At 43.3% G+C, this 23,267-nt stretch overlaps 1 protein-coding gene across 2 annotated transcripts; it reads left to right on the top strand.

Moving 5' to 3' along the window:
* The first annotated feature begins 1,906 nt into the window (after nucleotides 1–1,906).
* On the top strand, nucleotides 1,907–22,746 carry LOC115574846 (somatostatin receptor 3). Of its 2 annotated transcripts, none has more exons than XM_030406470.1 (2): nucleotides 1,907–2,185; nucleotides 20,488–22,746. In XM_030406470.1, the coding sequence occupies exon 2, from the start codon at nucleotides 20,569–20,571 to the stop codon at nucleotides 22,003–22,005; it is 1,437 nt and encodes a 478-aa protein (XP_030262330.1). In that variant the 5' UTR covers nucleotides 1,907–2,185; nucleotides 20,488–20,568; the 3' UTR covers nucleotides 22,006–22,746. The 2 variants fall into 2 exon arrangements, with proteins under 2 accessions (XP_030262330.1, XP_030262329.1); XM_030406469.1 differs by having other exon boundaries at nucleotides 20,483–22,746.
* Nucleotides 22,747–23,267: the final 521 nt, after the last annotated feature.

The following is a 23,267-nucleotide window of genomic DNA, read 5'->3' as shown; positions in this document are numbered from 1 at the left end:
TGCTGCATATCGCTGAAAATGTCCCTCAACCAGAACCAACAGAAGACAGTGAAAGAAGTCCAAACAGAGCAGAGTTTCTGCAGGATGTAGGAAACAGAACGACCCACTCCTCCTTAAGATTCCACACGAAGGCGTCGTCACACTCGGCTGCTCTCGCTCGTTAATCAGGAGCCGGACTCAACAGCCTGCGACAGCTGATCTGAATCCGCTGCAATCACTCCAGACGGATTCTGGCGTTCAGATAAAATAAAAAGATCGCAAGAACCACAAGAAATGTGACGGCTTATTGATCAGAAGAGGGAAATTTCAGGATACCATCTGTTAATCCTTTTGTAAAAGTTTCCGTCAGAAGAGCTTTGTGCAGATTTAATTATTTTGCTTTGATACTTAAAACTGATTTTCTACTTTTTGATTGCAGGTGTGTTTATGTCGTTTTACTGAGAGCCGATCTGGAAACGAGCTTCAAAAGAGTCCAACTGCACAGATTACAAGTTTGCATGAATAAAATTAACATTGTTTGCTTAAAGTTTGTGAGTGCAGTATTTTTCGGACACGCACCTGATTGCCACCGAGAGGTAAAACAGATGTGTCGGCGTCAGATGAGGTTGTTTAACTCGAGCACCTCGCCCCAAAAACTCAAAAGTGTAGATGATTCTGAAGATGAAAAAGCAGAGAGGAAGTGCGAGGATGTCTTTCTCCGTCTCTGTTACGACCCTCCACAGATGTTCCATTCTCTTTGTGGTTTTTGAGTGAAGAGTTGAGTAGAAGTATAGAAGAAACATCCCGCTGAGTTTGAGACAGAACGGGGCAGAAAACTGGGTCACCTCTCGTCTCCGTGGAGGAGAACCGGCCTCGGTCTGCGTGGACGGCTTCATGCCGCCGTCAGCTTCAGTCGAAAGCAAACGTGAAACTGATTCTGATGAACGCGTGACTCGTTTTATGAATAAAAGCCGCTGTGTTTCTTTGGTTGAATAAAAGATGTTCTGTCCTCGTTTTGTTGTGGATTTTTTTCCCCTGCGGTATCGAATATTGATATTTTCAAGGTATTGTATCGAAGCAACACTAGTGTGAACGCTGCTCGATGGAGGAACGCTCGTTTAAAACCCTTCACGACGGATGATTCATCGTTATTAGATCTCATAATAAAACTGAATTCCTGTAAATGTGTCGTGTGTGAGAACAATTTAAACACAGCGCACGAATCGCTTCCACAGCAAAGATGATCTGATAATCTATAATGGGGAGAAAAGTGCATCACGTGACGATGTACTGACCCGGTTCTGCCACTATGAGAGCTGTAATGCTGCTTAGATTAGCAGGTTTTTTAAAAAACGGCTAAAAATCTCAGGCAGCTCGTGTGATTTGTGATTTATATCTGAGGCGATACGTTGCGCGTCACAAATGCCGACCCATCGTGAGGGAAGCGGTAACTTCGAAATGACCCGTTTCACTGTCAGAATCTGAGTCATTGGGTCCGATAACATTTGGAAAGTCTTTAAGAGTCTCACGATTAAATTATATTATCCCCCTTTAAAGTTAGCGATCCAGGTGTTTTCACAGCCGGGACGTCGAGGACTTTAGCGCGCTCACCTGGGTCTTACCTTTAGATCAAAGCCGACCCGGTTCTACTGCAGAATCCACCGACCCGGGTGTGAATGCAGACCAGTGGAAAAGGGTTATTATCGTGCACCACCAAGTTCTGTTCATGTTCTATTAAAATTAAGATAAAAAAAAGTGAATATGTTTTAAAAAGCAATGTTTAAAAAAAGTGTTTGACTCTTTGCAGGATCACAAATGTTCTGAGTGGATCCACACACACACAAACACACACACACACCTACACGCACACACACACACACACACACACACACCATAGGATTTTAACACCTCCTCCTTGACTCCGTGCAGCAGCCTGAGCTGTTACCTAGTTACAGGCGAGAGACGGAGCCGACCTGCTGCTGCTGCTGCTGCTCAGACTCTCACAGCACCAGTCGGTCCCACAAACACACCGGAGGGAAGAACCGGGGCGGACCCGGACCGTGTCGAGGCGTCAGGATGAGGACAGAACCCGTCCTGACAGGGAATAAAACGACTGCACCTGCTCTTCTTCTCGCGTTGTTTCATCTGTGAAGCCTGAAACCACAGCGGACACAGACAGAGAGTGTTTGGAAAGTCTCGGCTGCAGGTGAGTTAACAGATGTAGTTTTTATTTATTATCCACGAGGATCAGTGACGTTTCATGTTCGATCCGCAGAGAGTGGGTCAGCACCGGTACTGGTACTGATGTGGACTGATGAGCAGCGTCTCCTCTCTCACCTGAGATCGTTTTAACATCAGAACCAACAACAGAAAACATTATTTAAATGCGTTTAACGGCACCGGAGGCTTCTGATTAAAGGTCCAAGAGGGAGGACGACTGTACAATTAGATAAAATGATAATTATCAGCTGCACTTCACTGATAGTTACTGTGTTTATTCAGTGCAGCCCAGCTGATACATCAGGGCTGATATCGATCGATAGAAATCAAGGAGATTGATAACTGATATGTGCATCTGCCGTAAAACTTAAAATCTTTGTCAGAATTTAAAACAACCAGCAATTAAAGTTATTTTTTAAGGTACTTTATGTTATTATTTCCTTTATGTTTCATCTCCACTACATTTATGTCATATTTATATTAATTAATGTATAAATTAACTGTGACATGTTGTGGGCGGGACATTGTGTGAGAGGATGCTGCACCAGCTGGTAACAGATTTCTTAAATTATTTTATTTTATCGGTAATCTGACGGACAAAAAGTTGCGTTAACGTAAACTTATATGTATAAAATTTGTCAAACAGTTTGCAGCAGATTCTTAATTATCTGTTCCCTCTAAAAATATGATCTCAGCTTGTCTCGACGTTTCAGTCCCTACGTAAACGTTACGCTCCAACGACGTGAATTAGATGCGTTATTAATAGCGTATCATCTGCATAGAATTACACATTTCCTTTTAATGACTCATTTCCAGATGTGTTGCTTTGAGTTTTCACGCTGCTCTTGTTGTGTTATGTATATTTCGGTGCTGCTACGACACAGAATAGATGTTGAATCAGTAATTAGAAGCTCCATTTAATTATCAGTCGATGATACGTTGTGTTCAGATGCCACATTCTCTCCTTCGCTCTGCGCTCTTTACAAAATCCATCCCTTGTTTCAGGGTGGGAGGTTTGTTATTGACGTCTTGCTTGCCACCGTGAGACCTGAGTAAATATTTGTCTGTGATATCAGTTTCAAGTAGAGAGACGGAGAGAGAAGTGAACTCAATATTGAACCTAATATGCTTTTAGTGGCGGCTCGCGTTGCAGTCGAGAGGAAGGTCGCAAGAAGACAACGACATCGTCTCCGGCGGTGGATATAAAGTCCAGTTTGATTTCATTTTCGGGGGAAAACCTCAGAGTTCTTCCAGCAAATGTCTCTCCAACCTGTCTTTGTAGTCGTCGTCTGTGTGGATTGACGATTGTCTACAGTTCATATCGGCACATATTTGATATTACATACGCTGATACCGATATATCTGATCAAACTGATTGTGATTCAAGGGTGCAGCCACTTTGTCTTTGTGGTTTCTGTGGCTTTGTTTACACCCTTTCATCTCTTTGTATTTCTTTTCTTTTCTCTTTGTGATCATTCTGCATCTCTTTCTGCTCGAAAGACCTCTTAATAAACCCTCGACTGAACTCAGAGACGATGTGTTTTGAAGTCCCGATCATTTTAAATCAAGTAAGCAGTCGAAAACGGAGCTCTTGTCCGATTTAGTTCCTGTTTTCATGTATTTTAAGGAGGTTTGACGTTATGAAAATGTTATTAGCTCGTCACTCGCCATCTAAATGAATATGTGCTGCATTAATTATGAGAGACAGACTAATGGATACTTTCATGTGAGTTCAACTCATCTCACCGTCAAACCCAATTAAAGAAACTGCGAAGACTATATGAACTAAACTAAAGGGATATTCCACTCAAACACGATTCCACCTGTTTTCTACTCTGCTGGCAGATTAAGGGAACAAATCTTTAGAAAGAAGTCAAACAGGAATAAAAATGAGGTGTGTTTGTGTCTTGATTGTCAGAGTTGGACATCTCAACAGCATCTATTCATAGAAAACCAAAAGAATACCACTCTGTAAGCGTTTGAGCCACATTTCATGACGTCTCTTTAGCGTCCAACTCAGAGGTAAACGATAAGGATTAAGCCAGTGTTATTACACCGAGCTTCAATTATTCATGTTTTTGTTTACAGGAACGCTGCGAGCACGCTCTGTCACATTAATCATTCATTTAGACACACAGACTGTGAGCCGCCGCGTCTCGTTCTGAGGATTGTATCAGCAGCTTGTGGGAAGAAAACACGTTTTTCCTGGAAAAAGAAATGTTCCCCACTGTGTTTGTGACAGACTGCCAGCTGACGTGAACAGAACAGAACAGAACAGAACACGTCTCCTGCATGTGAAGCCACAAAATGCTGCATCTTCTTTTTTTTTTTACATTTTACACCAAGAATAGTAAAAAAATTTGAACTATTTTAGATGTTATTCAGAGTTATTGAAGCTGAGATTATAATGAATTCGCACGATAACAAAATCATCTATTTATTCAGAGTGAATCAGACACACACACACACACACACACACACAGTCACCACAGGTGGGAAGTTAATCAGCACAACCCACGGCATCATTTCAGGCAGAATTGGCTTTTGAAGAGGTGAACGAGGCAGAAACGCTGTTAAATCTCACAATCTGGAGCCTCGTTGGAGAAGGAAAAAAAATAAATAAAAAGCAGCGTTCAGGAGCAACAACACGACTGTATGTGACTACATTTACACCGTCTGACATCACCGGCTTCATCAGGCGGTTTTATGTAAATGCTCCTCGCAGTGTTATTCAGTCGTGGAGGGACGTTTAAGAGGCGAGCGCTCGGTGGCTTTTTTGGGCACCTGGTGAGAAAGATGAAGCAGCGTCACAGAAAGTTAAATGATGTGAGGCGAAACGAGTTTTCTGCTCTCTCAGGCTGACGGATCTTTGAACTTGCCGTTAACGACCATCCGAAGTGTGAGCGACACTCTCCTCTCCTCTCCTCTCCTCTCCTTCTTCTTCTTCTCCTTCTTCTTCTTCTTCGTTATAAACTGTCAGTCTCATGTCAGAGTGTTTGAATGTGAAGCTGCAGACGGCAGATGGTCGTTGCAGGCGCAGGAAAAATGCATTTCTTCACGGATGGCTAGAAACGCCTCCACAACCGCAGGAGAGAAGCTAATTTTCTAATTATACAGAGAAGCAAATAAATGAGCAGGTTGGCCTGACAGGTGTGAAGACAGGTGTGCTGATTATATTGTTAGAATACATTTGAATAAGGTTGTGGAGGTTTCTTGTTAGCTTAACGTGTTTTATTTAGTATTCTGATGTGTTGAATTGTTGTTGTGAGGAAAAAAAGTGTCACAGTTGACATGATGGACTGTAGTGATGCTGTCATTCAGCGAGTGGAGACGTTTAGTGTTCCCGAACTGGTATTAAACCTCATATCAAAGACGTTTAAATCAGTGATCATGCATGCACTGTGTATGTTTCACAGCTAAGTATGTTTTTAAACATCATACTTGAAACAAATGTACAAATGAAGCTGTTGCATTCATCAGTCGTTCATACAGTTTGTCCGAAAACAGTCTAAAAAGTTAAAATCTCTCCACGTATTCAGGGAATATTATGGATTGGGGGGAAGTGAACACATCACTAATTAGCAAATGAAAAGGTGAGATTCTGGTTTTTTTTCGATCCGTGTCAAACAAAAAGAAGCACAAAAATGCAAATTTGTGTCAGGTTGCCTCTGTGTGTTGACTGAATATAATCTAGACGTGTGAAGAAGGTTTGAACTCTCCACAACACGCGAGACGTCTTTAAAAACCTTCACACTAATCGATGTTCGCTCGAGTTGCTCAGACGATTCAGAACATTTCACCTTTTGGTCGTATTGATCCTGGAGCTCGGTCCGTGTCAGGAGCAATAGAAATCTCCTTGAAGCTCTGACCTGTGCGGCGTCTACAGTTTCACATTCTTTTAATCCACATTTCCGACGTGAAGACGCCAATAAAATCTGTTTGTCAACTTTCTTTCTGTAATGCATTAGTCGTGACTTATTGCTGATTACACCACGAACACCACAGAAAGGAAAACTAGATCACGCACTGATAATAAAAAGTCCAATTTAAAGTCACCCAAGCATTAAATACATTAATCCTAAAACAGCTTCTTTAATCTGTGGAGTGAAGTCGTCCACACCAGCAGCAGCAGCGGCAGCACGGAGGCTTCCAGCAGACGGACCTCCTGCTGGGAGTTTCAAGGAGAGGAGGTCTCAAAAAGAAAAAAAGAAAGTGAAGAGCGTCCTCTTTAAAATATTCATCCATCAACATGCCGAGCCACAAGTCTCTGACTTATTCAAGGACTGAGAGTTGGTTCTGAATAATGACCAGAACAGATTCAGGGGCTCTTGTGATCCTCAGCAGCACCGAGCCCACACACACGCTGGACCCACGGTCAGAGTGTGTGTGTGTGTGTGTGTCATATTCTGTTATTTTTTTAAATATATATATATACGTGTTTGAACGAGCTTCTTCCCACGCAGATATAAAACAAGCGGTCACACATGCAGACACACAGAAATATGCATGTTGTGATGGCAACAACTGTAGGCGGTCTGCTGTGGAGCTTAAACAACGAGCCGACGGACCGAAAACTCTTTTTATTCAATCCTAATCAATTAACCGTTTAATTAAAAAGGATTTAGTGTTTTCTTTTCACATCATCGTCGAAGGTTTTCAGCCCAGTTGTGAAAGTAAAATGTCTGAATTGGACGTTTTTGTAAGCAGTGGATGCAATTTCTGACATTTTACAGACCAAATAATAAATAAGGTTAATTGATTTCTTTACTGTGTTTCTGGTTTTTATGAACGCGGCTCACGAGACTGTTTAGATAATCTAGAGGAGCTCCGTTTCTAGCAGCTTATCAGTCTTTTTGCTTCCTCCTTCCTCATAAAAACGAAACGTTCAACTCAACACGTGAAACTTTGAAGCATTCGTGTCAGACCTACTTCACTTTTTGGTTTCAAGGCTGAAACTTACAGCTGTTGTCATCAATTACTGTCCCAATTCTTTTCTTAAGCAGTTATTTTGTCTGTAAATTTGCTAAAAACCTTGAAAAACACCCCATAGTGACGTCTTCAGATGTCCTGTTTAGTCAAAATTCCCGACTTGTTCAGTTTATCGTTGATATAAAACCGTGAAAAGCAGGAAAAGCACAATCGAAAAGCTGCTACAAGGGGATATTATCTGGAAAAATGAACCCATTTGCTAATCAGCTACACCTGTAGAAGCTCCTACCTTCCTTCCAGTAATTAATTTCTTGTATTTACCATAAAATAATCATTTACAGCGCGACTCAGAGCGCCACAAGCATCCGTGAACCACAACAGACGAAAGCTTTGCAGCCTTTTCAAACTTCCAACGAAACGTCGTGTTCAGTGTCGAACTTTCTGCACCTCGTCCTCTTTCTCTCCGTGAGCAAATAATTCAAACACTGTTAATCTTTTTTAGAAAATAAACCCACAAAGAAAACAAAGTGTGACACCGCTGAGCTTATGTTCATTTTGATGTGTGAAAGGCGACGCGCGGTGTGAAACGCGTCGGCGGCGCGCGGCCTTGAACAGACGCTCAGCCAGAACGATCTGACGAACCGACCACAGAAAGTGTCAAATGTTTTTTGTACTCGCTAATAGCAGAAACAATAAAGTGAAAAGCAGAAATATGAGATTTCTAATAAGAAGCTGAAGCCTTGAAGCTGAAGCTGAAGATCGATCCCTCTCAGGACGCAGCTGTGCAACTTTCTGAAAGCATCAGACAAAAAGTTTCACCGAAGGAGACGCTCAAATAATCTTCTATCGAACCTCACGATGTTTGGATTGATGTGTTGTTCAGCCGGAGCTGTGCAGTTAATGTGGAGTGAAAATTACCTTTTTATTAGCACCTTAAACCTCAAACACGTTATCATGTGTTCAATGGATGATTCTCAACAGCAGTTTTAATAAAGCGCCCTGGAGATGTGACAGGAAAGAGAAGAAATTGAGGGAGAAATTTGTAAGATTGGTGCCAGAATCTGAGTTAAAAAACTAAAAAATGAACTGAACATGTGAAGAAACAGCTGTTTGTTTGATGGCTACACAACTTTTTAGTGCCTGTTCAATCTTTCGGGTTGTGACCGTGACCACGGACAACAAAAAGAGTCCGGTTCTTTATACCGGGACGCTGAACAAAGAACATAAAAGACGACTGAAGATTTTAAAAGTGAGAGTTTGGGTGAAGCATCTGTGCTGTTGCCATAGTTACCGCCAGATTAATAGCTGTTCATTAAGGCCGTTTATTAACCCGCTGACTCAAAAAACATTTGATATTAATCACAGTATTTCTCGACGGCCTTGGTCCAACGTCACTCCAACAAAGCTACGTAACGTTAACTTTGTTGACTTAAAGGTCAACGTCCTTATTTTATTATGTGCAACACATATATAGATTGTTTATCCAACCTATTGTGGTTGTAACCTTCGTTCTACATTCATAATTTTCCAATCAGCTCCGCCCGCGTGTGTTCAGGACTGCTAAAAGTCCACGCTCAGCTTTTCAAGGTGAAAGAAACACACAAGAGGAAACAAACACGTTGTTCAAACAGCTCCGCTAACGTCCTCAACCGCGACCCTGAACCCGCCGGCGCTCGCTCTGCCGCTCTGAGTCGTCGCAGTCGAGTGTGATTGGATTCTCTGAAACGAGAGGACATTTTGAACGATGGGATAAATTTGGCTGCGATCTTTGACCCTCTCGTGTCACAGACGGCGTCCACGCGGCCACGTCTGCGTCACGGGAAATATGAAACGATCATAAACAGCAGGAGGATAAAGTCCACATGCTCCCCTCACAGTTTTGGTTTTATTTATTTTTTTCTCAGTGCACGTCCGCTGCAAGTCAGATAAAAGAAGAGAGGTGTTTATCTTTATCGCTTTTAGGTTCAACTCAGCAACCTCATTAATCTTTTTTGGGACATTCACCCTGTTGTAGCTCCGTGTTTGGTCTCCACCACCTCCTGAGTGAATCTCTGGCTGCTCGACGCTCAACGTTGTTCAACCCGATCACCAGAATATATGACTGCAAAGTACATTTCTGCAAAATTACGCACCTGTTTAAACGTTCTGTTGATTTATGATAATCATAAATATCCTCAAAGCTGTCCTGCTCGCTGATGAACAGTCCTACATTGGTTTCAAGTTTTAAAATATTTTGATTATCGGGATGTTGGACGTGGACTCTGATATCGTCTCACGCCTGTCGCAGAACTGTGGTTACGCTCTAGTTAGGTTTGAACACAACACCACCTGATTATTAGTGAGGAAAACACCACGTTTTGGTCTGGATACGTTCAGTATTTTGTCGCCACAACATCTTTAAATTGTTCCCAAGCGTCCTTCAAAATATCCAGTGGTGTCACTCTTATAAATGTTGAAACTCGGACTCAGCCAGGCCGCAGTCGCTGGTAATAAACATGTAATGTGATTTAGGCGTGTCAACAAGGTACGGAGCTGCTTTGTCGACCAGCTCGTCAGCAAAGAGAAACTGCTGTGCTTCAGATTTGTACTGAGAAAACAAACGCGGTGTGTAAACTCTGTGAACCGGAGCGCCCGTGTCGATCGGAGCTCCGTGTCCGGGCGACGCCGCTCCTCCCTGAAATACTCCGAACCTTTCAAGTGCCGCGGCTGTCAGAGACTCTGACCTTTGTGACGGATGCTCGGCTCAGCGGTGCGGCCGAGCCTGACGGCTGAGATGTTGGCATTTCCTCTCCTGCAGCCGGCTGCAGTCGAGCCTGTGCGACGGACAAACATTCCCTCACCTGCACTCACCTTCAGCTTATCAGCAGCAGCATTGTGGTGTTGATTAAAGTGAAGTCTGTTCCTGACTGAGAGGCTTCTGGCAGGAATAACAAACCTGAGTGGAAACACGTTAAGCTTCTTGTTTAGATCGATAAACGTTTAATAAATAGTTTATCAGACACTGTATTTCATCTCTGATAAAGACGAACGTGGCGTTGAAACGTTAAGTCCACTCTATCTTGGATTCTTGTCACATTATGATGTAATAACAGGCAGACACTGACATCGTGGGTGTTTTAAAAATGTGCTGATTTAGTCAATTAAAAGCTCTCCTGTGGGGGAAAGACAAGAAAACACAAAACAAACAAGTTCAGACTGTCGAGATGCTTTCAGAAAGATTATAAAACATAGAATTTCTCGTGTCTGTTTGAGCGTTTGTCATAATATTATAACTGTATTGAGATTAACCTGTTAAAACATTTTTATTATTACTGTCTATTAATGTACTCATATTCTTATATGTTATGGTAATGTGACAAAATATGCATTTTAGGTGTTTAAAGAAGAAAGATTAAGTCAGTGTAAGTGTTACGTGATTAATTAGGAGTGATAATTGAATATTTACACACCAAAATACACTTAATTGTGTTAATATACACATTAGTAAACACTTACAGCTGCTTCAACTTCATTAAAGTGTCATTAAATGTGCTTATAACATATTCATGAGGGTTTAAAGTGAAGCGATGTCTCGTTTTTATTGGAGCATTTAATAAATAAAGAAGTCAAAGAGCTCAAAGTGGTCGACGTCGAACAACAGAGAGCAAAATCCAGTAAAGAAATGGTGGAAAGTGAAGACGCAGCGTTGGAGTAAAGTAAAGTTGAGGTTGTGTTATGAAGCTGTTCGCTGTGTGAAGCCAAATTACAACTACACGAGTCGCGACACGCGCTCATTTAAATTCCACTCATCTGTTTTCATTGTGTCGAGCGGGAGCGGCGTTTACAAAGTGAAGTGTTGATGAAGCTCGGAGACGTCGTCGAGTGTTTTTAAAAGGGTAAAATGAGATTTCTTCAAAACAAATGCGTTACTGTGCAGCGAGCTCGGGAAAGAATTGAGCTCTTGAGCTGATTAAAGTCAGAACAGCAGCAGACGGAGTCGGAGACACTTCAGAGTTAGGAAGAGGTAGATAACGACAGGACGTACGTGAGGATCGTCTGATTATCTGATTATCTTTGATCCATCATCAGGTTTCAGCAGATTCTGATGTTTGGTTTGAGGGTTAAGTGATTTCATCGAGACGAGATCAGACGGTTGGACGTTCAAAGAGTGATTTAATCAAGAAAACATTCACGTCGTTCTCGCTCACAGTCCTTGTTTTTGTTTTTTAAATGAACTTTTATCAAACGGTCTCAGTTTCCTCAAATTTAACTTCATTAGCATTTATAGCAAATTGTAAAATGGTGAGTCGAGTCCCTTCAGGACGCCAGAGACAAAACAAATGTGTCTTTAAAGTATGACGGATCGTCTAGACACAAAGAAAACCCAACAAATTCAACTTTAAGTAGTTCTTGACAGCTTTTATAAGTATTCTAAGACAATTTTAAAAGATTAAATCAAAAGTTGTTGTATAAATCTGAGATGTTTTGGTCTTTTGGGGCCATTTTAAATCCAGTGTAATCGTTTTTTATCGTGAACGTTTTGTGTATTGAATCATTTCCAGACGGTGAGCTCATTCAAAACAGCAGCGAAATGTTTGAACAAAGTGTGTACAGTAAAATGTTCCACTGACATCAGAATTCCACTGTGGAAAAGTAAAACATTTGCTTCTCGTTGTTCCTGTTAACAGTTGTTGTAATTTCCACGGAAGAAGAAATGAGCGGCGCTCCTTCACGTCTCAGATAAGGACGCGTTCACCTTCAGCAGCTCCGATAGCCGACGGGAAAAAAGAAAATACAGAGCGACTCAAAGTTCGTCTGATTCCTCCGAGATTGTTTGAGTAAACAGTGACGTTGTGTTTGTGTCCATGATGATTTAAAGAAGGCAGGTTCAAACTGAAGCTGGTCACAGTTCAGCCAAAACAAACCCACAATAAATACAAATACATACAACAGATTTTAAAGTCTTTCAATTTAAAGCAGCAGGAAAATGTTGTGACGGTGAAGCTGATCGCAGGCTGCATCGTTTCCGTCTGTACCGTCAACAAATAATTAAATAATAAAGTTTAACGCCACATAAACAAACAAAAAAATGCAACGCAGATGAATCCTGTACGTCACACCGAGTGATCGAGGAACAACTGACAGAGGAAGAAGAACAGATCTGAGCACAAGATAAACAAAAAGAAAGAGAATAAAGGATTTCAGTACTTATTTTCGCAGTATTGATCCAACGGTACAAACCGCTGCAGACGAACCTGAATGCTTCTAACATGAAAACTTTACGTTTGTAGAGATGATAACTGAATGTAAACACACTAAAATCCAACTACAGACAAAAACGACAGAACTACAAACATATATGGGGTTGATTTAATTCAAATCTTGATGATTTTCACGTTAAAGAAATAACATTTATATGCAGGCCCAGTTACGTTGTGTTTAATAACTGCGTGCACTCGTTGTCGTCGTCTAATATAAATCTAAACATGCTGAATAAACTATATATAAACATGTATGCATGTTCAACTTCAGCTTTTTTAACCTGTGTTTGCTTTTTCTGTCTGTTTTCAGCTGTATGTCTTTTATTGAGTCTGATACCAACAATACTGCATTTGAACACATCAGCAGATCATAAAATAAATTAAACATGTTTTTATTGACGTTTTACTGAAATGTTCGGCAACATGTTTTCATAACGAGTGTTCTTCAGGTCAAACAGCGTCTGGTCAGTGATTTTAAACTTCAAGCGGTCTGAATCTGATTCTTGATCGAGGCATCAAAATGAAATGCAGCTCTGTCGAGAGCGAATCAGCCGGTAAACGAAGTGGCGTGAATAACAGCATGACCACGAGAGATGAGTCCTCCATACAGCTCAGGCCGACAGCCAATCAAAAGATTCAGACATCAGGAGGAGACAAATATAGATCTTTTATCCCGAGTGTCCTCGTTTGTTGTTGACACCAAGTACTCTGCCTGCAGCCGCGCACAGACACAAAAGGTATTGATCATCTGATTGTCGTCATTCAGATTATATATCGCCGTTTCATGGCAGAAACTCGTGTCTGCTAAAGAGAGCGACAGGTGAGGAGACATGTGAGGAGACATGTGAGGAGACATGTGAGGAGACATGTGAGGAGACAGATGAGGAGACAGATGAGCGACAGGTGTGGAGACAGATGAGGAGACAAATGAGGAGACAGATGAGCGACAGGTGTGGAGACAGATGAGGAGACAAATGAGGAGACAGATGAGGAGACAGATGAGCGACAGGTGTGGAGACAGATGAGGAGACAAATGAGGAGACAGATGAGCGACAGGTGAGGAGACTGGTGAGGAGACTGGTGAGGAGACAGATGAGGAGATGTGAGGAGACTGGTGAGGAGACAGATGAGGAGACGTGAGGAGACAGGTGAGGAGACAGATGAGGAGACAGGTGAGGAGACAGATGAGGAGACATGTGAGGAGACAGGTGAGGAGACAGGTGTGGAGACAGATGAGGAGACAGGTGAGGAGACAGGTGAGGAGACAGATGAGCGACAGGTGAGGAGACAGGTGAGGAGACAGGTGAGGAGACAGATGAGGAGACAGGTGAGGAGACAGGTGAGGAGACAGGTGTGGAGACAGATGAGGAGACAGATGAGGAGACAGATGAGCAACAGGTGAGGAGACAGGTGAGGAGACTGGTGAGACTGGTGAGGAGACAGATGAGGAGACAGGTGAGGAGACAGGTGAGGAGACAGGTGTGGAGACAGATGAGGAGACAGATGAGGAGACAGGTGAGGAGACTGGTGAGGAGACTGGCGAGGAGACAGATGAGGAGACAGGTGAGGAGACAGGTGAGCGACAGGTGAGGAGACAGGTGAGGAGACAGGTTAGGAGACAGATGAGGAGACAGATGAGGAGACAGGTGAGGAGACAGATGAGCGACAGGTGAGGAGACAGGTGAGAAGATGAGGAGACTGGTGAGGAGACAGGTGAGGAGACAGGTGTGGAGACGTGAGGATACAGGTGTGGAGACAGGTGAGGAGACAGATGAGGAGACAGGTTAGGAGACAGGTGAGGAGACAGGTGAGCGACAGGTGAGGAGACAGGTGAGGAGACAGGTTAGGAGACAGATGAGGAGACAGATGAGGAGACAGGTGAGGAGACAGGTGTGGAGACGTGAGGATACAGGTGTGGAGACAGGTGAGGAGACAGATGAGGAGACTGGTGAGAAGATGAGGAGACTGGTGAGGAGACTGGTGAGGAGACATGTGAGGAGACAGGTGTGGAGACAGATGAGGAGACAGATGAGGAGACAGATGAGCAACAGGTGAGGAGACAGGTGAGGAGACAGGTTAGGAGACAGATGAGGAGACAGATGAGGAGACAGGTGAGGAGACAGGTGAGCGACAGGTGTGGAGACAGATGAGCAGACAGGTGAGGAGACTGGTGAGGAGACTGGCGAGGAGACAGATGAGGAGACAGATGAGGAGACAGGTGAGGAGACAGGTGAGCGACAGGTGAGGAGACAGGTGAGGAGACAGGTTAGGAGACAGATGAGGAGACAGATGAGGAGACAGGTGAGGAGACAGATGAGCGACAGGTGAGGAGACAGATGAGGAGACAGGTGTGGAGACAGGTTAGGAGACAGGTGAGGAGCCTGGTGAGGAGACAGGTTAGGAGACAGGTGAGGAGACAGGTGAGGAGACAGGTGAGGAGACATCGTGATCACAGGATGTCTCGCTGCTTTGTGACACCGGCTGCAGTTCAGAACCTCAATTTACAAACCGAGTGGATTTTCCCTTTCAGAGCGGGTTTGAAAGGTTCTCCGGCTTGTTCGCTACAAGATTAATGAGATGGAATGAAATATGGCAAATACAATACAGACATTAAACTTGGACAGTGAAGGTTGATAAATTGATTTCACTGAGGCGACGCAGCTCTCAGAAACCTGATTGATGTGGCAGCTGCTCCACAGAGACGGTTCATTTTACGCTGAGGCCGTTCATCCTTGTTTTCTCGATTCTGAATCCATTGTTCAGTCGAGGAAATGTCAGAAAAACATTGATTTTTGTTATGCACCCCTCTCACACTGGCATTTAGTCCACGGTCTGCTGTAGTCGTCGGTGTTTTTGGGACTTCTCTCAACAGAGATGAGACAGAACTTTGATGTGTGTATAGAATATTATCGATTTCAGGTTTTTTAATCAGGTGGCTGGAGAGGCACTTACAGGCTGATTTGTGAGAATGCATTCAACACTGATAAGAAAGTCCTTTTTATTTATTTTTTTAACACAAACACACTGAAGAAAATGCATCCATGAGCTGAGATCAGGACTCTGGTTGAGAGCACAGTCGGTGGGCAAACTGATCCTGGATCAGATTGACAGAACAGCAGCTCGGTTCTCCTTCTGTAAGATAGTACGTCACGTTAACAGAACGAGGAGACGGTTAAGATAACTTTCTGTACTGTCACGTTAGCTGAGAGCTGAAGAAGATGGTTTGGGTTTCATGCAGGTGTGTCGCTTCTTATTCGTGTTCCAAGATGTTTATATTCTGCCTTCGAAAACTAATTTGCTCGGCCGCTCCTTTTGTGTGTTTTTGTCTTTTTATTGTGACATCTGGTTCGATGCAGCGGTTTCTTAAATCTCAGACTTTTTACTTTTCAGGGAGACAACAAACTTCACTCTACTTGTTCCTTCAGAGACTGAAATGAAAAGAAACACACTTGTTTTCCGAGGACGTGAGAAAGTGTTGAGATGTTTAGACACATGCCAAACAGCCGACCCACAATGCTTAAGGCCTTCTGACGTCGAAACACATTTCTGTTTTTTGATTGGAAATACGGCGTGTTTGCACATTTCAGCTTTGGAAACCATCAGCTGGAATGTTGACTGTGTTCTGATGAAAGATTCAAGGTGTTTGTGTTTTTTCGTTTCTTTGAGCAGAATACAAATGACACTGACGTGACTCGTGTCGAAGGTTTTACTTCGTTGCAAATTCCATTAGATCTGCCTAAATGTTTGAACTCACAAGAACTTGCAAAGAAACAAATATTCTGAAAAGTCTTACGTTTAGTTAGTTTAGTTTTTAATTATCGGGTCATTTAAAGACATTAAGGACAATTTTGCTTTGGCGATTTGACTCGATCAATTTTCACAACAGAGAAAAACAAAACAAAACAAAAAAAAAGCGGATATCTTTGCACACTACATTTTGGACTTTCTTAACCCCAGGTGAGCATAAACTACAGGTGAGGAACTTCTTCTATTGGTTATCTTTGGTTATTTGTTGTGCCTGGAAACAAAAAATCCATATTGTGCATCCCTAAAAACGATAAATCTGACTTCACACTGCAGTAAATCTTACGTTGACACAACGTTATTGTTGTTATTGTACTAGAAAATCTTATCTCAATGCATTTCAACACTGACATGGTTCAAAAGATGAGATATTAAATTGATTTCTTCATTATTTTCCCTTCCTATACATCTCAGATGTGTTGCACTGTGAGGAGGCAATTAGCTGTGATGTTGCGGCGGCGCTCATGAGGGTAATGATGCTGCAAACACACAGTGGTTCAGTGATTTGTTTGCTTAATAATACAACTTGTGGTGAAATGTGGTGTAGGAAAACAAAGCATGTGATTCAGAAATATGAGAGCTGAGTCACAGCGGTCAAAAAATAAGACAACGTCTGATCCTGGTGACGAGAAAAACATGTTTACAATGAGAAACGGAGGAAGTAGGTGAAGATAACTCTGACAGGATGAGTGACAGAGACAGAGAAAACACAGGATGCAGATAAAAAGATGACAAGCAGACGGGATAATGGTGGAAATGAGCTGATGAGTCAGACCGGAAACGATAAAGACGCACATTTGCAGGTAGATTGATTTGACCACAGCAGCTATATTTGGCCCCTATTGATAGAGCAGGCTGATTAAACACGCTCTGTTCCCACACATGAGTGATCCTGCGCTGATAATCGACATTTCATTAGCAACCCAGCAGCGGTGTGGTTAACCTGGACTGGGAACACGGGGAGAGGAGAGTCAGCTGGAAGGCAGCGGAGGTGAGACAGCGACCTCAGGAGACTCACGCTCGGTAAACAACTTCTACTCTCCGACGGTCGACTGCTGAAGCAACAGCTGGTGCACTCGCCCACACAACCACACAACCACACAACCACACAACCACACTCAAGTAAAAACACTTTGGCCCACATGAAATGAATGAACTACGATTACATGAATTTTAAAAAATGAATGTTGCATATTCATTTGTGCATTACCAGCGTAACAGTGACACACATGGTGGAGTCGTCAGCGTATAGTCACAGTTGGTGAGCGTTAGGCAAGAAAAATACATTTTTAGGGTTGGACAAACCTCGGCCTCACTATCTGTCTGCCTGTTTCTCCCTTCCAGGTATTACATGGAAATTATTTTGTACATTCATGTTCCCCAGAGGCTGAATTTTAATGCCTTTACCAGCTGTGACACACATGGTGGAGTCGTCAGCGTATAGTCGTAGTTTGGTGACAATAGGCAAGAAAAATATACTTTTAGGTTTGGAAAAGCTCGTTCTCACTATCTGTCTGCCTGTTTCTCCCTTCCAGCTATTACATGGAAATTCATGTTCCCCAGAGGCTGAATTCTAATGCGTTCACCTGCTGTGACACACATGATGGAGTCGTCAGCATATAGTTGCAGTTTGGTCAGCATTAGGCAAGAAAATTAAATTTTTAGGTTTGGAAAAGCTCGTTCTCACTATCTGTCTGCCTGTTTCTCCCTTCATGCTGTTACATGGAAATTAATTGTGTACATTCATGTTCCCCAGAGGCTGAATTCTAATGCGTTTACCAGCTGTGACACACATGGTGGAGTCGTCAGCGTATAGTCGTAGTTTGGGCAGCATTAGGCAAGAAAAATACACTTTAAGGGTTTGGCAAAGCTCGTTCTCACTATCTGTCTGCCTGTTTCTCCCTTCCAGCTATTACATGGAAATTCATGTTCCCCAGAGGCTGAATTCTAATGCGTTTACCAGCTGTGACACACATGGTGGAGTCGTCAGCGTATAGTCGCAGTTTGGTGACAATAGGCAAGAAAAATATACTTTTAGGTTTGGAAAAGCTCGTTCTCACTATCTGTCCCCCTGTTTCTCCCTTCCAGCTATTACATGGAAATTCATGTTCCCCAGAGGCTGAATTCTAATGCGTTTACCAGCTGTGACACACATGGTGGAGTCGTCAGCGTATAGTCGCTGTTTGGTCAGCGTTAGTCGAGAAAAATGCACTTTCAGAGCTACGCAAATCTCGTCCTCACTATCCGTCTGCCTGTTTCTCCCTTTATGCTAAGCTAAGCTAATCTAGCTGTTAGCAATAGCTTCATATTTAGCTTACAGACATGAGAGTGGTATCAGTGCCCAAACGTTCCCCCTCTCCAAAGTCTTGAACTGTGTTTACGGTGCAGATGGAGTCATTTCCTCAGACATACATTAACACTGATGTGAGGAAAGATCCATAACATCATTTGAGGCGTGCTGTGAAGGCACAACCATTAAGGCATTCTCATTTCATTCCACTCTTCACTGGCTGCACAGCTGTCTCGAAGGAAAGAAAGTCACATCCCAATAAAAACATCAAGAGCACCATTTCAGAAGAAAGAAATATTTCCGACCATCTCCTTTATTTTTTCTCCCCCAGATTGCTTTTTTAAAAGAAACACAGCTGTGTCCTGAGCTTCACTGATAGAAGGTTATTGTCACCTCAGTGACGACGGCTACAGAGTCTATTATAAAAAAAAAAAAAGGCATTGAAGCTCTCTGCCTTACTGGAGTTCAATTACAAAAGACACGACCTGAACAAGAAAGAAAAACCAACAAATATAACGCGTGCACCTTTTGCTCAGACCAGAGTAGTTTCTTTAAATTCAGCACATTGTCACATTAATCATTTTTCAATATCTTCTAATTCCTCGTGATTGCGGGCGTTTCACATTCAATTTGGCAATTTGGATCACCATGGAAACTAGAGAATGAGAAAACCCGGAGATCAGTGTCGTAAATCAAACGCGAGCAAATAAACCGGCAACACATGGCAGGAAAACAAGAGCAGATCCGTCTCGTCTCTTCTCTCTGCTCGTTTGAAAGTGTTTCAGAGACACAAAAGAATAAATACTCTGCTCGTCCTTTTGTGATGAGTGAGAAATAACAGCTCAGGTCGAAGCTCAGCCTGGTGCTTCATGCAGCCACTGAAGGACTCTTTCATAACAGGGATCACATCCATATACAGGCTTCCCACACTGAGCTGAAAATATACTTTAACTAAATGATCAATTATTGACCAGATACGGCGACAAATAGCAGAAGACGATGTGTAAAACTGATGAGATGTGACTCACAGCATCTGTTCTTCTACAAAATGTTTCTTGACACTTTCTTTGGCACTGAACTCGTTCACGCCGACAGCGACATGTTCAGCTCGGAGATGATCGCTGTTACTCATTGACAGACTCTCCAAAATATTCAGTGTTTCAACTAGAAACTTCATTCAAGCTTTGATGGGTCACATAACCTGTGTTTTTGTCTTTTTATTGTGACGTCTGGTTCGATGCAGCGGTTTCTTAAATCTCAGACTTTTTACTTTTCAGGGAGACAACAAACTTCACTCTACTTGTTCCTTCAGAGAATGAAATGAAAAAAAACACACTTGTTTTCCGAGGACATGAGAAAGTGTTGAGATTTTTAGAAACGTGTTTTGACGCCTGCTGACGTCAAAACACATTTCTGTTTTTTGATTGGAAATACGGCGTGTTTGCACATTTCAGCTTTGGAAACCATCAGCGGGAATGTTGACTGTGTTCTGATGAAAGATTCAAGGTGTTTGTGTTTTTTAGTTTCTTTGAGCTGAATACAAAAAACACTGACGTGACTCGTGTCGAAGATTTTACTTCATTGCAAATTCCATTAAATCTGCCGAAATGTTTTAACTCACAATAACTCGTAAAGAAACAAATATTCTGAAGCTATTGAAAAATTATTGTGATTGTTCTTTATATAGATTTGCTAAAGAATATCTCGGGGTCATGAAGGTTTTGAGCTTAAAACTTGAGTTTCAAAAGCAGCTGTTGAAAATGTAAAATGGACTCTAGACGTTAAACATAAAATAACTTTAGGCAACAAACAGGAAATAGAGGCACTGATGGATTCTCATACACTCGCCATGTGCGTGCCAGCGCTCTATCAACGCTGACCTCTGAATATCTGTAAGAAGTGACCCGTCTAACATCGTGACCATTTATGGCATCAGAGCTCTGGTTTCCAATTGATCTGGAATCTAATATAAATGTCAACTGTTTGGTTGGGTAACTAATTGATTTTTCTGCTCCGACAGAACAGATGGGTGGGAGCTGAGACGGCGGAAGGACGAAGCAACTTGAAAGAGCAACATCCGTTGGCGTCGCCTCGCTGCCCGGGCTGATGGAGATGACGGACGAAATGTGGGAGAACGGCAGCGTCGCCAGCCCCTCGCCGGGACTCCCCCTGTTCCTCCTGGTGTTGAATGACAGCGAACTGAACGAGACGCTGTTCAACATCACCAACGGCACCGCCACAGAGGTCTCCTCCGGCCCCAGCGTGGAGGGCGTCCTCATCTCTCTCATATACATCATCGTTTGCATCATCGGCCTGGGTGGAAACACTTTGGTGATCCACATCGTGCTGCACTACTCCAAGATAGAGTCCGTGACCAACATCTACATCCTCAACTTGGCCATCGCCGACGAGCTCTTCATGCTCAGTCTGCCTTTCCTGGCGGTTCAGAACAGCATCAAGTCGTGGCCGTTCGGCTCCTTAATGTGCCGCCTGGTCTACACCGTCGACTCCATCAACCAGTTCACCAGCATCTTCTGCCTGACCGTGATGAGCATCGATCGTTACCTCGCTGTCGTCCACCCTATCCGGTCTTCGAAGTGGAGGCGCCCTCAGGTGGCCAAAGTGGTGAATGGGACAATCTGGGCTTTGTCGTTTCTCGTTGTTCTGCCTGTTGTCATCTTCGCCAACGTCCAGAAGCCAGGCGGCAACTGCAACATTGCCTGGCCGAACCCGGCTAACATCTGGCAAGCGGCTTTCATAATTTACACCTCCACCGTTGGGTTTGTCTGCCCTCTTCTTATCATCTGCCTCTGCTACCTGCTCATTGTCTTCAAGATCCGCAGCTCGGGTAAGAAGGTACACGCCACCTCAACCAAGCGAAGGAAGTCGGAGAGGAAGGTGACACGCATGGTTGTAATCATCGTCGCCATGTTTGTCTTCTGCTGGCTGCCTTTCTACGCCCTCAACATCATCAACCTGCTGGTGTCTCTGCCCGGTGAGTATCAGGGTCTCTACTACTTCGTCGTGGTGCTCGGCTACGCTAACAGCTGCGCCAACCCCATCCTCTACGGCTTCTTGTCGGACAACTTCAAGAGGGGTTTCCGTAAAGCCCTCTGCCGCTCCACGAGGAAGGTGGAGAACCACGAGCCCATGGAGCGCCAGCAGCAGCAGCAGGACGAGGGGAGGACGGCGCTGATGCCCAGGGAGAGCCTGAGGCGGGCAATCAGAGTCGAAGAGGAGGACGACGAGGAAGACGTCTCGGAAATGACTGAGATCTACAGAATCGCACAAAACGGCAACAGCAGCTTCCAGCCGCAGAGCTCGCAGCCGCTGTTCTTGGAGAGAGGAGCGACTCCGGGAGCGACGGAGCCGTCGACGCCGGACAGGAGGGACAAAACTGGGGACGCGAAAGGGAAAGATGCCGTCAACGGGTCCACGCTGACGGTACCGCTGCTTCTCAATGGAACCAAAAACGGGAGCATTAAAACTCTGCCAGAGGAAAACGTGGAACAGAGCACGTCACTGGAGATAAGTTACTTATAGTATAAAACACGGACCGCGTTGGACCTGAACTGAACTCAGTATTACGACACCCGACTGATCCAAAACACATGGAGCCAAATATACATACGAACACTTTAGAAACACTAAGACGGGCCTTTGGAACCGCTATTTTTGATCAACGGACTCATTTGAAAGACGTTTTACCAACACAGAATGTATTACTGTTTATATTGTGTACATATGCATGGCTGAATGTACAGAGTGGTGCCTTTTATTTAATTTTATCACACGTATCTTGTTGATCGTTGTGCAATGTGACAATCATTTGCTTGAATTTAACTGAACTTGAGCTGAAGTCGACGTTCACCGCAGCCATCTACACATTAACATTTACGTCACGGCTATTTCTTTACTTCAGAGACGAATCCCAAGCCTCCGATTGATTGTGTTTTATATGCTACTTGTCAGATTTAAGCGGAATGTAACTGCTGCCAGGGTTATTATCAGAGATGTTGGAGGTGGATAGTCGATGTACAAAGCTTTGGAAAGGTTTGAAATGAAGAAAAGCGCTTTAGTCCAGGTTAAAGAAACATAATAGTTTCAGTTAAATGTTAATAAAACATAGAGCGTGTACAGAGGCTGTGTCCTCTGCATGTCATCCCGTCTCTCATCCCATTTCCCGTCACTCGTGAGCTGTAAAAATAAAATAAAGCCAGCACAAAACTTATATATATATATATTTAAAAAGTGTAAATAAACCTGTCGTGTCTCACACTTCAAGTTGCTTTTGACTTTTCTTGTTTTAAACTAAGACCACAACCTTTCCCTAACTTTTAAAGAAGCAGCTAAATATGTGATTTTGCTCAACACGTTGCGACTTTGTGGCTCGTGTCCGAATCCCCGTTTACTTTGCATCCTTTATGTTCGTTCCAACTTTCTGAACCAGCCAAACTTTTGGGAAAGGCTCGTTTCAGCCTGATGAATGCAAAAAGATCGGCTTTCATATCATGACTGACGCCCCTTAAATTGGCAGCGTAAGGCTTCCTGTTCGGTTACTTTTGGGGAAAGGTTTCATTCACAAAACTGTGAATAAGCGGTGTCATAATAGTGGTGATCTGAGTCACCGGTTGTAGACTGGAGGTACAATTTCAGGCAGCATTCACCTTCAATATGCGAAACAACAACAACGGCAGCTGCTGAGCCGGCAACACTTACCTGATCGCTAACTGTACGAGCCACAGCGATAATGTCACAGCGCTGTTTTTCAGGCTACGGCAGGATGATTGTGATTGCTTTCAAGA

The sequence above is a fragment of the Sparus aurata genome, chromosome 23 (genome assembly GCF_900880675.1).
Source record: "Sparus aurata chromosome 23, fSpaAur1.1, whole genome shotgun sequence".
Taxonomy (NCBI): Eukaryota; Metazoa; Chordata; class Actinopteri; order Spariformes; family Sparidae; genus Sparus; species Sparus aurata.
This window is presented reverse-complemented; position numbering and strand designations above follow the sequence as displayed.

Coding starts and splice junctions, on each gene's coding strand:
- LOC115574846 (XM_030406470.1), top strand. CDS start 20,569: ATGGAGATGACGGACGAAATGTGGGAGAACGGCAGCGTCGCCAGCCCC.